General features: G+C 36.6%; 1 protein-coding gene across 2 annotated transcripts in view; it reads left to right on the forward strand.

The window, feature by feature from the left end:
- The window catches only part of PARP8 (poly(ADP-ribose) polymerase family member 8), a 114,592-nt gene that overhangs the window by 80,016 nt on the left and 16,579 nt on the right, over positions 1-17,997 (forward strand). For both annotated transcript variants that reach the window (XM_015848681.3, XM_015848682.3), the window contains exons 14-16: positions 60-155; positions 13,164-13,256; positions 16,482-16,607. In XM_015848681.3, coding sequence (XP_015704167.1) covers positions 60-155; positions 13,164-13,256; positions 16,482-16,607 — 315 coding nt within the window. The remainder of the gene's footprint in view (positions 1-59; positions 156-13,163; positions 13,257-16,481; positions 16,608-17,997) is intronic.

Below are 17,997 nucleotides of genomic sequence, written 5' to 3' on the forward strand. Positions count from 1 at the left end.
TGAGCTGACTGTTAATTTTTTTAAGCAGATGCTGTTATTCTCATTTTTGTTGTTCTCAGACTATTGAATTTGCTGAGCAGCGGATACCAGTATTGAATGAATACTGTGTAGTTTGTGATGAACCCCACGTGTTCCAGAATGGCCCTATGCTGAGGGTAAGTTGTACACTTGCTGGGATAAACAATGCATTTTCTAAAGCCTTAAGTAGCAGTGGACCATACAAAGCTGTTAAAAACTACTGAATTATTTAAGGTCTGTTTTGTCCTAATATTCATTCAAGATGCAGAAATGTAATGCATATTAACTAGATTTTACTGAAATTTTGAAGAGAAAAAAACATACTGCAGGGGAGATGGAAAGCAGGGTTGTGTGTAACTATAGAAATTTAAAAGAGGGATATATTTCACTGAATACTGTTATGCTCAATGGTCGTAACCAGATAAGCTGTAGGAAGTGAGCTGGACTCTTTTCACGGTCCCCTGGCACCCTTCTAAAATCTCAGGGTCACCTCAGTCCTTGAGCCATCAGAGTATTCAGATACTCTGGTGATTATGCTATGAAGTCTTGAAGTGCTTCTGGCCCTCTTTTACTCATTCACTGTAATGCGATAAAAAAGCTATGAGGAAATGTTCTGTGAAGTGTCTGATGTAGCAGTGACCTAGCTGGGGTAATGTGGTGGTTCAGCATGCCTAAGCTCTGTCCAGTCATACAGCTGTTCTTCAGTCCTATCTGACTGAGAACCAGGAATTTTACAGACTTAATGATGCACCCTCTCATGGCATTGGGGAATTTACAAATTAGAAAAGAATAAGATTATTTCTGAAAGATACAATTTGCCTGGAGCTACCAGATTAGTGCAGCTTTGTAAAACAGTGTATAGGAAAATGATCATAGACTCATTGAATGGCTCAGGTTGGAAGGGAACTCAAGAATCAAGTTCCAATCCCCTGCCAGCTGCTAGATTAAGTGCTAGATCAGGATTGCCCAGGGCTCCATCCAACTTCGCCCTAAACAGCTCCAGAAATGGGGCATCCAGAGCCTCCCTGGTCAGCTTGTTGCAGCACCTCATCACCCACTCTGAGAAAATCTTCCCCCTACCAACTGATCTATACCTCCCCTCCTTTAGTATAAAGCCATTCCCCCTTGTTCCGTCACTATCAAGCGATATAAAAAATTGTTTTCTATCATGCTTATAAACTCCCTTTGAATATTGGAAAGCAGCAATGAGATCTCCCAGAAACTTTCTGTTTTCTAGGCTGAACAAGCCCATCTCCCTCTGCCTGTCTTCATAGGAGAGGTGCTCCAGCACTCTGATCATTTTTGTGGCCCTCCTCTGGACCCTCTCCAACGGCTCTACATCTTTCCAGTGTTGGGGGCCACAGACCTGGATGCAGTACTCCAGATTGGGCCTCACAAGGGGCAGAATGGTGAGGGACAGTACCTCCCTCTTATTTTCAGAAGGGACCTTGCAGTTTAGAATTTTTCTTGTTTCACTGTAAAAACTTCTTACCTAGCAAAAACAATCAGTCTGTTGAAAACAGTGTTTAATATCAGTGTGTAAATGATCTAATGTCTCATCTACCTGTTTTTTCATAGTATAATCAGCAACTACACAAGAGTTGAAGCAGGCATCTTCTATGATAGTCCTGTGGAACTAAATTCAGGAAGGTTACTACTTACATAGTAGCAAAAGTAATGTTAGAGTCATCCCCTGTGACTCTGAGTGCTGCCAGAGTCAGGTATTCTGACAGCAAATAGGTTTCTGTTAGGATTTGCAAAGCACCAGCAGTTTCAATTAATACCAATCCAGGACATGTAAAACATTCGTACTTCTAGAAATAGGTGTCTATTTGCCCCCTCAAGCTCAAATCTGCTTTTTAAAAACACAGTTTTTAGTCAGTACCTGTCAGATATTAGAAGGCTATGGGAAAGGAACCAGTTCCTTGTCTTTTGTCTTCAGATGTGCTATAATGCCTGCTACCTGTGACGGGATACAGCTGGGTGAATTAGATAGAAAGTTAGGTACTCTAATTATTTAAGTGACTAGGTTTTATCTGTTATCCATAAAACAAAGTAATCAGTATTTAAAATTCTTCCTGTTCACACGCAGAACTATTAAAAGAAACAAATTGGAAAATCATCTGCTCTAGGTTTAAAAAAAAATCTTGCTTTCCCACCTTAGAAATCAAAATCCTTCAGAATGACTTTTCTCTAGGACATTTTCTTGGCATAAAGAGGGGACATTTTTACCATCCTTTTGAGAGTTTGTCAGTGCTTCAAAACAGAGAAAAGTGAAACGTGTTTGCATTAAACACATATTCCTCAGTGCCTTTGCAAGCAGAATAACCTAGCAAGCTTTGCAAAAATGAAAGGATGTCCTTACATAACCCAGAGAGATGAAGATAGCAGGAGGAAATCTAGCATGCTCTGTGCATGCCTGAATGACTGCATAAGCAATATAGAGCCTCCATTAATCAGTCTATAGTTCTGTAGAAGGTGAGAAAGGATACTGCTTTGAATATAGCTTGAGTTTGCCAAAGGATTCTGAGGAAATTTCTGCTTCATTTTTCAGAAAGCTGTGGGAGAATCAGCTTATAGTAGTCAATCATAGGGTTTATATATGTATTTTAGCTGCACATACATACGTATGTGCATGCAGCTGTGTCTGCGTGTATATATATATATATATATATATATAAAACATATAAAGAAGATGTATGTAAAAGGAATGAGGAATGACCCAATTTAAAGAATACTTTGTATTTAGTGCTGCTGCAACAGCAGATCTCAGAAATGCAGTACTTTATTAAACAGAATGCCGGCGGGCTGTCATTTAAGGTAAGGCTGCGTGGGATCTAGCCTTATGTCATTTCATGTATCCCATTTGTAGTATCCCTAGCTTTCATAAGAGGCTTTAGAGGGCTTGTGGTTTTGAGGCCATGGTATCTTCTTTAGTTGTCATAAAGGTCTGAACTTTGCCACTGTCTACTTTTATTTTTAGATTCTGTGCCTTGTTCCCATTTTCTACAGATAACTACGTCTCAATTTCATTACGCTGACAGGCTTTATCTAAGTTGGTTGTATTGCAAAAGGCATCACCAACTACATAGCTCCGGATGGTTCCCTGTTCTCTTCCTTTAAGGAATAGTTCATATACACAAATGCATGTCAGGATCATATCTGAGTGAACGTGATGAGTTTTCTTTCGCCATTATTTAATGACAAGACAGATGAATTTAAGAAAGCTTAGCAAAATTATGGCTTGAGAAGTTTATTTTAAATATGCTTAGTCTAGATTTTCTGGTATTTATGCAGTTGCAAAGAAGCCAAACTTGTTGATACCAGTAAATAATTTGATTCTGCAGCAATCCTTGGTGTCATCCTGACACCTGAACTGTAGCATAGTTTAATTAGTTGCCTTGAAATGCAGCTTAAAATTTTAACAGTTGCTACCACACAATAACTACATTCTCTTTATACTTTAATGCTTAACTCTCATGCCTTGGTGCTGGCTATTAAGGGCTTGCAGAATTTTGGTGTCACCCTGAGGACTGGTGAAGATTCCAAGTGAAGCTGTGAGATAAGATTTTCCTTTCTGGAGATTTGTGCTACAATCTGTATTTTTACCTTGATTATACACTGTCTTTCAATCAGAATCTCTCAGAACAAACTTTCTTCTGAGGTCTGTGACTTCTTTTCCTAGATAACATTTTGGGGGAGGTGACCTTTTTTAATATCGGTTTCAATTTACTTCTGCTTTTTTAAAATCTTCACATCTTTCCCATAAGAGTAACTTGATGACAGTGTGATGGGTTTTTTTAATTGTTTAATTTAGACACTGTACCCACATAGCCTAAGTACCGTTGAATGGAAGAAGTCTGTTGGAAAACACTTGAATAGCAAAATGGCATGCTTTCAAGTTCATACTTATAAAGTAGACACCTGTTTTGCTCCAGAGCTCACCATAACCATGCAAATATTTCCAGCTTGTTCAGGCATCCTGTTATAAAAGAGGAATTTTTGGCTGTAAGACTGTCTTATTAAGCATAAATAAAGAGGCTATCTTAATCAAGAGAATTAAGAGAAAATTCTTAATATTTTGCTTGGGAGCTCCTGTTTAAAACAAACTATGGACATTACAGGACTAACAGCCATCTACCTCTGGAATCTGAATGTTCCCTAATGTCCAGAAAATTTAACAGCTAGAATCCCTATGTGTACTCCACAACTGTAAGGGGATGGGAAGGGCGAAGGTTCTCTGGAATGGTCAAAGAGTGCTATAGCACTTTATGAAATTGTAGCATGTTTTTATAAAAATCTATGGTTTGTTACTACATTCCATCCTTTATTTTTTCCCTCAAAATAAATAAATAAATAGGCAACTAACTAAATAAATAAATCGGTGAAGTTTACAGCTCCTCCGTGTGGGTATTCATACCTTTTCTATACAGTATGCTTTCTCCTTTTAGCTTCTTTCTTTAGTATCCATTTCAGGAGCAATATAGGATCTAATGATTTTTTACAGTGCATCCAAATTTATGAATGCTAAAATGGATGAACAGAATTAAAGGCTTATATAGAATGCCGCTGAAAAATGGAGATTCCCTGAAATCACTGCAGGATATGTCTTTCTGCAAAAGCACAGTGAAAATTCAATGACTATATAGATCCTAAGTAGAAAAAGTATTATTTGACCTTTTGCCATTGGCCATGGTATTTCATCTAGTTATCTCTAATAGTGACCTGAGTCCTGCATATTTCACTCTGCAAAAGGGTAGAGAAACGGCCTTGAAGTAATTAGTGAAGTCTGGAACTGCAGCCATTATATCACAGAGAATCACAGAGAAACAGAGAAACAGGTGACCCATTTTGCACAGCTCTCAGGTGCTCTGCGATCTTTCTCTTCTGAAGTAGCTCTTTGCTTAGCTGTGAAAAACAGTGGGAAGCATGAGGTCAGACATGGGCTTTGTGCTAAGGAGAGATGGAGAAGCTAGACATTGTAAACATCTTGGAAACAGCAAGTCTACTCTCTTGAATCATTCAACAGTGCCTCACGGTTTGGTTTCTGAATTTATTTTCAAAACAGTTGTTTAGATCAGTAAGGTGAGAACAGCTGTTTGTTTGTAATTAATTGTCAGACTTTCCACTTCAGACATGAACTCTTCCAAAAACATATTTTGAATTGTTTGGGTTTGGGTTTTTTTTGTTTTTGTTTTTTAAAGAGGCATTTTCAAGCAGTTGAAAGTGAGTGAACTCACATAAAGTGTTAAAACAGTTAAAGTATCGTGATTTCTGGCTGGCTGAATAGCCGGACAGTGCTAGAAACTGGTAGGAAATGTGCTTCTGTGAGAAGTTAATCTTTCGTCTGTTCCTTTCGATACTGCTTGAGGGAGAAGGCTCTTCCTTGGTGAAGTGTAAAGATACAAGTGTTTACACAGAATCACAGGCTGGTTGAGGTTGGCAGCCCCTCTGCATCCATCCAACCCCCTCTCCAGCAGGGATAGCCAGGACCTTCTCAGGATGCCCAGGAGGATGTCCAGGCTGCTTTTGCTCCCCATAGAGGAGACTCAATCTCTCTGGGCAACCTGTTCCAGTGTTTGATAAAGCTTTGGATAATGCTGTTTTCCTCTTCAGATAAGATAAAGGGTAGGTAGAGCTACTCCAGTATGAACGAATAAAAAGGACTAAATGTCCTCCAAAAGTCCTTTGAAACCATATAATCTGGTTCATTTAAGCAAAAAAGAAGAAATGTATTTTGCAAAGCAGATGTCATAAGATAGTAAAGAAACTTGGGCATGATTTGGTTTTGTATTAAAAGGCTATTAACTTTTTTTAATGCATTATGAAATTCTACATGTTACTCCAGAGCTGTTAGTAATATTTGAGCGAGAAATAAGTATTTTAATAATGCAGTAGTTTGTGCTAATATCTGCTTTAACAAATTCAGCACGTGATAACTACTTCTATTACAAACAAATTTAACTACAGTAAAATTTGGAGTTATTAACAAAACAGATTGTTGCACTTAAGGATCTGATTAAAATAAGTATAATAAAAATATCCTTTCCAACTTCTTTGTAGTGTGTCTTAGGATATGTAGCTATTATCTGTTGTATTCTGTATGTCTTCCAGATTTCCTTATTTGTCATTGGGATAAAAAAGCTATTGGTAAATTGGTACTAACTAAACATGACAACAACAACAGCAACAATAACAAATGAAAATTATTCAATAATATGATTTTAAAAGAAAAAAAAAACCACACACAAGTCTGGGTATTAATAGTTTGAGTCAAGAAGTCTCTTTACAGTGCCATCTTGTGTTGAAATCCTCTCCCTAAGACTTGTTTAGAACGTAGCAGGAGATAGTGAGAAGAAAAAAGAAAAGCAAACAAAACAAAACAAAACAAAAAAACCCAGCAGAACTAAATACTAAAGCTAATTTGTTTGAAATGTAGACTTCTCTGCTGTTTAAACATCCTTCCATAAAGTATGAATGATAAAGTACTGTAAAACAGTATTTTAAATACCAGTTTTTTGTGTTTATCTGTAAAAGTAATTGCAGTATTTATATTTGAATTATAATTTGTGTTTACTTGAATATTAATAACCTTTAAGAACATTTAGAATGAACATTTTTAGAATGTTTTTCATCCCCAAAAATTCAGTTATTTATTCATGATGGGTATAATCTTGGCCTTGGTGAGTTCCCAGTGACTGGAATAGGTCTTGGATTACTGTGCACTTTGAATGTTTATTTCTTAGCCACAAGTGAAACACAGTGACACTGATGTTACAGAATTAGTGTGCCATTTAGGGGTGGGAGACTTCTTAAGCAGAGGAGAATCACTGAACTGTGGGGAAAGGTGTAGTGTACAAACATATTTATCTAGACTGGATTTTAACTAGGATGTTTTCTTTTCTTTCTTTTGGAATAATGTGTGATCCTTCTTATCCTTAATCCATAACATAACCTGTTATTATCTCTTTTTATGAAAAAACTGCTCCAGTTACAACCATTACTTTAACAGAATGTATTTAAATCATTTCACTGTTTAATGAGAGCAAAATGTCTGATTCATCCTGTAGCGAAGAACTTAACCACTGCTCACCTTGCCCAGCACTTTATATTGTTTATTTGCCACTATATAAGAATTTGGGATGGCTGGTGACAACAAACAAACATACAAAATGTGGCGAAGGTATCCAAGCATCCAGAGACAAAAGGAAAGTCAAAAAGAAAATCTGAATTACCAGCCTAAACAAACCCAAGCAGAACAAGTGGTATTTCCCTCTCAGCCTCAGTCTATTCTCTCATCTTTCAACAGATTGTATCTGCTTACCGCTGTGGTATTTCCAGTGTCTTTCAGCAACGTATTCCATGCATCACGTGCATATTGCGAGGCTATTCAGTGAGCTTACTTTACGTATTTATAGCCAGATAGATTATTCAATAAATTATTCCTGCTCTCTGGCAGTGTGTATGCCTATATAGAACTTAGGTTAGCGGTCTGACTTCATTTGAAAATTCAGGGCAAAACTGTACTTTTTGGCAATTGTCAAGTTTTAAAGCATTGCCTAGATCAGTGCAAGCTTAGGCCACCAAATGCAATTATATAATTAAGTATTTAATTTTGAATACATTTATTTTAAAATATATATTTTAGTGTAAATCAGAAACCTGTCAATAATGGTTATTAAAAAAAAAGTCTAAATTTTAATTTTAATGAATCAGAGTATTTTAATTCACTATGTGTTAATGTCAGCTGGCTCACTGGGAAGTATAAACCGTGGTATAGTAGGAAGATGAGATATGTTACAAAATAATCTTGATCACTATTAATTAAAATTGCTTGAACTCTGAATCTTGATTAAACTTACTGTAGAGTTAATGGTAATTCTGGATGACTTCTGTAATGATTTAATTAAGTAAAAAACTCATACAGCTTAAACTCTTAAATCTTTGCCTTGTAATTCTGTGAAAGTGAGTTCTAAGAGATGCATTACCTACAGCCTTTTGGCCTATCATTTTTCAGATGTGGTAATGGTATCTTTGTGTTCCTGAATGTAATTGATCTGTAGGTGCTGTGGACTCACTCAGGTGTTAAAGCACTAGCAACCAGTCTTACTTTGCCTTTATTTATAAATGTTACTAAATCTAAAAGTCGACACCTCACACAAGCTAAGAAATAAACCTGAAAATCTTGAGAGCAACTTTGCAAAAGAAACCTTTGCTTACCAGTCTTCCTTCCTCACTTTCTTCTTTCTTCTGTCCCTCTCTCCCCTCCCCATCCCCTCTACACATTTTGAGTATCTCCGCTGCTCTATTATATCCTCATCCTTCTTGTGAGAGTAATGAAAAGAAAGAGAAGTTCCTCCTGCAGAAAAAAAAACCCAAAAAACCCTAACCATTACTGTGGTTGAGTCTGGGAAATAAAACTTGGATTTAAAAATACATTTCATTTCTACTGATTATTCTTTTCATTTGGAGAAGTGGGATGTTCGCTAATGGTTTCACCTTTACCATTTGTTACATTTACTGATACCGAGCCTCTGAGCTTTCTCTGAGCTTCTCTTTTTAGATCAAGAGTTTTTAGGTGTGCCAGTCATACTGCAGCCTCATTAGTGTCTGCGGGACTTCCCTCAGGACACTGGAGAAGGTTGCACATTGCTCTTGTGTGAACAGCTGTGGCACACATTAGAAAATAGCGAGATAGATCAATATCCAGAAGGAAGGTTTCAGCTTTTTTGAATAGAGGAATGTCAGGAAAACATTTTAAGTAATGCATGAGTCCAGGAATCAGAATATGTCATAGTAGCTGGATAGTTTGCTTGTCTGCCATTTGCAGTCATGGATGTCAGGAGTGGTTCTTAACGTTGTTTCATCAAGAAACTCTGAGCCTTTTTTCTTCCTAGCAGCTATGGATGAGTACCACTGAGCATGCACTGAGCATGCAAAAGAATGGAGATGGCTGAAGAAAACTCTGAAAGCCTTGCTCTCATTAAAAAAAAAAGGCTTTCTGCTTCTGTCAGTTCCTTCTGTTCCTGAGTATTTGCAGACTCAGGTTAACTGTCCAGCTCTTATTTTATATTGTGTATTTTCTGTGATTCCCACTGGAATAATTATCCTAAGTAATCTTCCAGCACCCTAATCTTTACTTAGATAACAGTTTTGTGTAAGCCAATGGCTTTATTTTAATTTTCTCCCTTCAAATTAAATACAAAGTATGTGTGAAATCACTGTCTGCTGTTCAAGGGGAAGTAAAACTGCACTCTAGGTAACAGGCAACAGAGTTGCCTAAACAGCCAGCTCTGGAGTTCTTCAGAGGGATGGTCATATTGGTAAAATTCTGTATATCCATAAGACTGCACTGTCAGGCAAATTTCAAGTCTAGAAATGTATATTTAAATGTATAAACCATACTTAGGCATATCTTTTCTCCTTTGAAACTAGTTGCATAACATAGCCTGAGTATTGTGTTCCTTTATGTGTATGAGTCCACATCAGCAAGAACTCATCTGTATTTTCACGTGTATATGTGAATGTTCTTAAAAACCATTCAGCTTACTGAATTACTTCTTGTAGTTACATGGCCTTAAGGCGAAGTGACAGTACCAAAAATGACAACAGTATCACATCTACAAATGTTTTACTGTTGTAGTTATTGCTTGTGTGCTGTGGCTAGTAGCATTTCTTGGTTTTGTGTTACAAAGTCAGAACAAGACTGATTCTGTCTCATGGGCTCACATCCGATCATGAGAATAGAGACAAGTGGATGTCACACACTAGCAGTAGGTGAAATGCTAGAAGCATTGTAAGAACTGCTCTAAATCCCTGTTTTGCCATAGAGCTTTCGATTTTCTTTAAGCTTTTTGTTCTATAATTGATTTGTTATTGTCACGGGTTAAAAAAAATGCAAAACCATGACAGTTATCTTCATTTTCATGTATGTATAGATATTTTTTTTTTTCATTGATTTTAGCATGCACAATTACAGACAAAATCAAAATGAGGAAATATGACACTAAGATTATCACTTAATAAAAGCTCTTGAAAAGTCTGCTTATTAATTTTAAGCAAATCTTTTCATTTTGGAAGGAGGCAAAAGAGAAAGGGAAGAGTTTAAATGCTTGAACCTAATTAATGGTTGAAGGAAGGTACTCTGAAATAGCCATACCAACATCTCCTAGTAACACATCCGTGAAAATTAAGTTAAAAGCTTCAGATTGCATTAGATTGAGATGATTATCAGAAACAAGGCCCAAAAGTGCTCTGAAAATGGCTGCAGTTCAGGTAAAAAGGCATCCAGAGTGGATGGCAGGCCATTGAGGTGTCTGTATCGCTCAAGTATTGTAGTTATTTTCCCCATCACACTGACAAAGCCCTGACATTTTCATGTAATGTAAAACTGCATATTTGCTCCAGCTTTTAAGTTGAAGACGGAATATAGAATGCAGAGGTTGTATTGAGTTCAGTTTTTCTGTGTAGTTTTTTTGTTGGTTTTGTTGGTTTTGTTGTTGTTGTTGTTGTTTTGTTGTTTTGTTTTTTTAATATTCAGTGCTACTTCAAAGAGGGATTTTCTCCATTCTGAAAATAGGCATACTTAACCACACAAATGCTAGAAAGATGTAGTGAGTAGTGAGTCAAGAAAGACAAATTTAGACATTCTAATGTCAAGTTTAAGAAATCTGTGAGAATAATCTGGAAATGCAGTTTATTATTTACTAAAATTCTGTGCAACAAAACCATTTGGCTTCCAGAATTGTTTGTTTCTCAGATAGAAATGAGTTTGATGAAACTCATTTTTGTAACTGGGAGAAGTTGCTCTTTGTTAGTGTTTTGAAAGGGCTTGACAAAGTTAGTGCAGCAGTTCTGCTGACTTTATTATCATGTCATTTATATTTATATCACGCTACAGCACGAGGTTCAAGGGAGTGCTTTGGATGAGTTGACTGACTTGAAAGAGTTTATGTTCAATTTTGAGGCATTTTCTGCAATTATGTTGTCTAAATATTGAAATACATGCCACTAGATTTTAGCAGACTTAAAAATGTGGTGATTCTTTTTGTGTTTCTGAAAATCTTATTTATCAGCATTGCCTTGTGAAGCTTTATTCTAAAAATACTCAGTAGGCATAAAGTCAAAAGAATTATACAGTTTATCAGTGATTTCAGTTCTTTTTGAGAAGTCAAATTTTGATGCTTTTGATACATACACTTCTTCAGCCTTGAGCTCTTAGTCCCAGTGTCCACCCGAGCAAAAATGGTCTTTCAAATGTCGACAGCGATTATTTTTCCTTCCATTCATCATCTTTAAATCTCAAGGTAACATGCTTTGTTGAGGTTTCAAACAAAGCGATATCAATAAGTTAATGCATTTTTTTTTCACGGCAGGCATGGCTGAATTGATTATCAAGCCTGTGCTCTGTGTATCACTATTGATTATGATAGTCACAATAACAGTGCCACCACGCTTCCCCAAATAAGAAAGCGATTGAACCACCTTCTGAATGTTAAAACCTTAGAATAATGACAATAATAAATACTTTTTGTCTAGCGTGCAGTGGCACAGTGAATTGGATCATGTTAGGCTTCATCTGCTGCCTAATGCAATGTAACAGCAGATAAAATAAATCAAACAGATGACACTCTATTAGACTTGAAAGATGATAGCTCTTGTAAAGCAATTGATGTGGGAATATGTCAATGCAGTACATTTCAGATGTTTATTGAAGTCTAGAATCTTTGAAAATGAACAAATGCATATTTTAACGGCTATGAAACAAGTGACTACAAATACAGCAGTATGCTTATTACTGATGGAGGTTTTTCCTAAGACAGAAATCAGCTACATTTTATGTTTTTATGTGCTTGATACTTTTCTTTCCCTGCAAGGGCATCTTAGAGGCATTGACTTGAACTTCAGTGCATACTGGCATAATGTTGTGAATCACTCTAGTGATGATCATGATAGCTAGACTCAGATCTTAATTACAAAAGTCCGGTAGTGTCTTCTAGAGATAATATATAAGTGTCAGTGATTTAGGATATAATAACGTAATTTCAAGCAAATAGCATGCAAAAATATTGTTTGCTTGTTTTCAGCATTGTAATAAGTTGAGTTTATTGAAGTCATTTTTAAGGAAAGTTTTAATTGATTTTTCTTGCAAATGTTTGTTCATTATGAATGGTTATTGCAATTCACTCCATATGATTCATAACTTGAGCCTTTAAAAAGTTGATCTGCTAATTATTTTTCCATGAATGCATGTACAGTTTCTGTAAGGGTTGCTAACAATTAGAAAGCATATTAAGAAATACCCATTTTCATTACTTAAAGCTGTGGGGTTTTTTGTTTCTGTTTTATATGCTGCATGAAAGTCTTACTCGATTTGCAGAATTTTAAATATGTTCTTTATTTAATCATTGTGATGGCACTGTGAATAAATTCTATTTATTTATTTATTTATTGTTGAAATAGAAGGAAAAGTGGTTCAACAGTAGCAGTTTTTTGTGTGTGTGATTTAAAATACGTATATATTTAGAAGAGGCTTCGTGCTCCTTTATTTGTAAAAATAAAATGTAGCTTTCCCTGAATACAGTGCTTATACAATGAAAATATAATGCATTTTCTTGAAGTTAACAAATAAATTGCTAAATTGGTCAAAGTTAAATGGAGTCTGTTAAAGATTTTTTCTTCTGGATCAGATCTTTGATTCTCTTCTCAATAACAGAATAACAAGCTGTAAAGAATAAAGCTGTGTTTATGAAGTGGGTGTGCCACAATTAGTTTCTGGATTTGTTCTCTGTGAGTTCTAATACATACAACATTTTGAGTCTGATAGAACAGTGTGAAGCACATTTGAATGCTGTTACTGTAGCTTTGATGTTGCAATATGTTTGGGTTTCATTCAAGTTTAGTCTTTTGGAATACTTATGAGTTTTAGAGTTCTTAACTCTTATTCTACTGATTATTAAAATGCTTCTCAAATGTGCTTTCCTGAATAATTGATAGGTACTTATAATTTGAAACTAATGTTGCAGTTAATATCTGGAGAACAGAGTTAACATTAAATATGTTTGATCTCTGATGTAGGCATTGCATGATAAAACAACAACCCCAAACTAGAACAAAAATATAATTAATGTTTTTCTTCTATGCAGCCCACAGTTTGTGAACGGGAGCTCTGTGTATTTGCTTTCCAAACACTGGGAGTAATGAATGAAGCTGCTGATGAAATTGCTACTGGGGCTCAGGTAGAATTACCTAATCCTTGTTGCATGTCTGATTGTCTGTAGTGTACAGTGCATTTTCAGCCTCTTAAAATTTATTTTGACTTGTGCTCTTTGGTAAGTATTATTTATTTGTGTAGTCTTATAGCTGTAAATACACTGTTCTATGCATGACATTTTCAAATTTTACTAATGAGGTGCTTCCATTGTTTTTCTCCCATGTAATTAGAGTAACCCTGTTTTCTTCTTCTGTTGCATTCAATTAGGTCACCTGGGTTGTTAATAAAGGCAGCCGTTGTCATCTGCAGATAATTCCCATTTATTTTCACCTAATGAGCCATTACTACTCACATGCAATTAATAAGCCACTTCCTGTTCATGGTGTTGGGATGTAGCTATCCACAGAGCATCTGTTGTTTTGATCATTAAATAACAGTGGGAAAGTCCTTACTGATGTTGCTACATGGATTTTTTTTTTTCCCCTTCTCCAGGAATAGAAATTTAACATAGTCTTCCTTCTTGACTCAATTATTCAGTTCAATTTTTAATTTATTTTTACCTTGTAATTACTTGACTTTCATTATTTTAAATATGCCTTAAACAAAATATTTTAAGCTGTGTTTACAAATCACCATTTAACTTTAGTTTACAGTAGTTATAGTGTACCTCTTTATCTACTTTTTCAAAGAGGGCTGAATTTTTTCCAGCTTATAATGGTACTTTAAAGAGGTAGAAGAAGGTTTTGTTGATTGTCTTACTGGACTTTGCTGACTCAATTTTGCTGAGTCTCACCATAGTGATATCATCACATGCAGTGCACTGCATCTGATTTGGCTGAGCTTTTTCCTATTTGCAGAAAGAATTCAGTACTATTAGGGTCTGAATCATTTCAGCTGTTTTTGACATTAGTTTAGGGTGGTGTGAATCACAGCATAGACTATTAGCACAGCAGTTACTTCCTCCATGGATTATGAAAAGAGCCTCATCTGACTTGTGTATATATCCAGTATATTTCATCAGGCAAATCTTCCTCCAGGTCTCCGAACCATTCTGTGTAGTGAAAGGTCCTAAATGCACATTCTCATAATTGGAAATCAAATTCTGATTTTTGTGCTGTGCTTCAAACTAGTTTCCTAAGGTAGACATTTTGTCACTCACAATATTATGATGATTTCTTCGTAAGAAGAGACAGTACTTCACAACATTTTCAAGCCTGAACCCACCTTGCCTTATTTTAGTTATGATCTAAATGCCTGAAAATTTAATGCCGGACTTTTTGTTAATTTGGACTTCCTGTAAAGATTCTTGATGGAGAGAGGCAGTAAAATACTAATATAATATGAGAGATCTTGTCATCACTAAACATAACTTTTTCCTCATTGAAAGTATTTAAATCCTAACTTAGGTTCTTCATTACTCACTGTTAAGCAAGAGAAAGATTGGGCCTGGAAGTGTGGATTTTTACTCAATCCACAGTACTTCCTATTACCAGGGAACACATACGTGAACTTGCATTATAACTTTTGATTTAGACTTATCTTCAGGTTTTATCTACTTTGTGTTCCATCATCTCAAAGCAGTGGTCTCAAAGGAAATCACAGGATTAATTAAGACTAATGTATAAAGTGTTCCCCCAGGTTAAAGCAATCTAACAGTATCATGGTGGGAGATAAGACAGAAGTCAATAGTTGTTTTAATGAAGGGTTTAGGATGCTGTAGAACCTGTAAGAGCTGTGCCAATTTTAGGACAATGGCCTACTGTGCAAGTAACAGTGCACGACAACTTTGCTTCACTGTGTTTGGCGGCTAAGACAACTCTTCACTATTAATGTTTTGCAACTGAAAGCAACTGAGTGCCTGTGAGAAGCAAGGTGTATGAACTCTGGCTCAGTTTCATGGTAATACATTTACACAGTTGCAGGCCTAGTTGCCTGACCTGGTTGTGTATAAAGACTTCCATTCTCCTTTGAAAATACTAATACAGATGACCCATTTTGAAACATCCATCACACTTGTAGCTACTATAAACTGAAAAGATATTGGAATAGCATAGAGAAAGGAATGATTATTTAAATTGCTTCATTTTTTAATATACTTGAGACATTTTAGAACAGAGAAAACTGTTCATTCACAGTAAAGGAGCAGAGGAGGAGAAAGGTGACAGTATGACTCACTGAAGCAGAGTTCCTTTTTCCTCCCTTTATGATTCTTATTTTCACTCTTCTCTAAAGGGCCATAATTTTTATTTCCTCCAAATGATCAGATACAATGCAGACATATAATAACTCCTAGAATGGCTTGAGCTGTGAAATGAGACCTGATCCGTCTGGGACTGTGGGAGGAACTGGGGTTGCCTACTAAATATGACTCATCTTGGCTTCTTGTTTCTGTCATGGAAAAGTCCTTTTTTACAGAGGGATGTTTTCAGAAGTCACAGGGAAACCAGGGGAAATGAGCCTATTTGCAGGTACATTTTTAGGTAGCAACCTTGAATTTCATTATGAGTTGGACTTAGGTTTCATAGCTGCCAGAAAGCCTCTGCTTCTGTTTTGCTGCGGTCTGATTTTAACTTCTGAGTTACTAATTCTGAAACACTTAAATCACAAATTGTGTATGTACCTGCATGGACATATGTGAATGCATGCCTGTGTACACATTACACACATGCTCTTACAGTAAAAAGGGATGTTATAGTTAAGTATTACAGAAAGAAAAAAAGAACTGGATTCCCAGTGGGAGTTGTGCGAATGACTTTTAAATCACAGCACTGTTCTGGATTTAGCAGAAGCAGTGTTTACTAGTGTTTCCATGATTACAGTATTCAGAAGAACAGAAGGCAGTGGTACAAATTCACAAACCCTTCCTTTCTTGAGCAGCATTCTTCATTTATGTCTACTACACAAGGCTACAGAGATCCAGCCCAACTTCATTTCCCCAAAGAATGAATTCAGTTCAGGTTATCAGCGTATGAATAGAAGAGAAAGCAGGACTATAAAGACTGTATCTGGTACATTTAAGACCAGATGCTGGTCTTACTAATGTACCCAGAATAATATACCTGGTTTAGACCCAAAGCCTTTTGAGGTCAGTGGAAGAATGGCAGTCTTACTTATTTCCTGTCCAAGGCATGGTTTGGGTGATATAATTAGTAGCGGAATAGGATATTTCTAGAATGTATAGAATAAAGCAGACTGGATGATAAACTATGAAAGTACATATATTAAATAATTCTTTTTTCTTCATCTCTAGGTAGTTGATCTATTGGTATCAATGTGTCGGTCTGCATTAGAGTCACCTAGGAAAGTTGTTATTTTTGAGCCATATCCTTCTGTAGTTGATCCTAATGATCCTCAGATGCTGGCCTTTAACCCCAGGGTAAGTAGTTATCTTTGATTATTTCATAATTTGGTTTTAATCATTCCTTAGGTTTCAAAGCAAGCCTTATTCCAGAGAGTTCTTTACTAGAAAAATATAAATCAAGCATACAGTGTAAGCATGTAATTGTTTCCAGTAGTCTGTACATTTGAGTTGTCTCTGAGAAGGTGTCTGTGAATAAACTGCAAGTTCATTTAAAGTTATGAAGTCTTGTAGCCAAAAGCTTATTTTAAGATACAAATTGTAGATGAGAAGTTGTTGTTGGGTTTGTTGTTTTGTGTGTGTGTGTGTGTATGTCTTTCTTTTAATGTACACATTAGGCGCAGAGAAAGGCTGCTTTTAGGAGATGTAGGCGACAGAGACTTTTAGTCTATGTTGTTATTCATTAAGTGGTTATTACATCTCACTTTCCCGCTGCAAACTGTTGTCCTTAAACTGAGTTTTGTCAGATGTTGGACACAAGAATAGAATTTGGTACGACTGTCAAATTTAGAATTGTTTGATCCTCAAGATGCAAATGCTGCCTTACGGGGGAGGCCTAGGAAAGCTGTGAACCCATTATAGATCACCTCAGCCTTCCTCAAATGTGTAAATGGGGACTTTGGATGTCCCATATGGGGACGCATTTCACTTTCTGAACAATGGTCAGCTAGCAGTGGTTATTCCTCAAAGGAAGGGGTGAATATGGTCTGTAGTGCACAGGAATGAAGAATTGCCAAAGAGACTGATAAGGTAACCTGGGCAGGGCAAGGGTGTAAGGTGGTATAAGGAAGGTGAAAGATCATCACAGAATCATTAAAGGTTGGAAAATGTAAAAGGCCTATAAGATGATCTAGTCCAAAATTCAGTTCATCACAGCTGTGATGGGAGAGGAGCAGAGAGAACCCAAGGCGGTGTGGTCCACACTGTCTCCTCCCACCTTCTTGCCAGTGTGAATGAGGTGAAAGCCCCCAGGCAGGAACTGGCAAGACCCAAAGATAAGTAAAAATAAAGTGTGATTCCCAAAGGTGATGTGGCCCATCGGTTGATGAAGTGCTCCTCCGCTCAGAAAAGATAGAGGAGCCTGTTGTTCCCAGGCAGAATGTAGGCAAAGGTCAGAGTGAGGCAGGGCAGAGCAGAAGGACAACTGAACAACTTCTGATGTTTTATAGAGCTGTTGGCAAAGTAAATACATCTGCTTATTTAGCAGTTGTTTGTTAATTGTGTGCTTAATAGCAGCACATTATCTGAATAACTGGCAGAGCCTCCATGCAGCTACAAATATTGGGATGTATTAAAAAAGTGTGTCCAGCAGGTCGAAGGAGGTGATCCTCCCCCTCTACTCTGCCCTGGTGAGGCCTCATCTGGAATATTGTGTCCAGTTCTGGGCTCCCCAGTACAAAAAAGACAG

Source organism: Coturnix japonica, chromosome Z, assembly GCF_054131305.1.
Source record: "Coturnix japonica strain WE chromosome Z, WE-NBRP24, whole genome shotgun sequence".
Taxonomy (NCBI): Eukaryota; Metazoa; Chordata; class Aves; order Galliformes; family Phasianidae; genus Coturnix; species Coturnix japonica.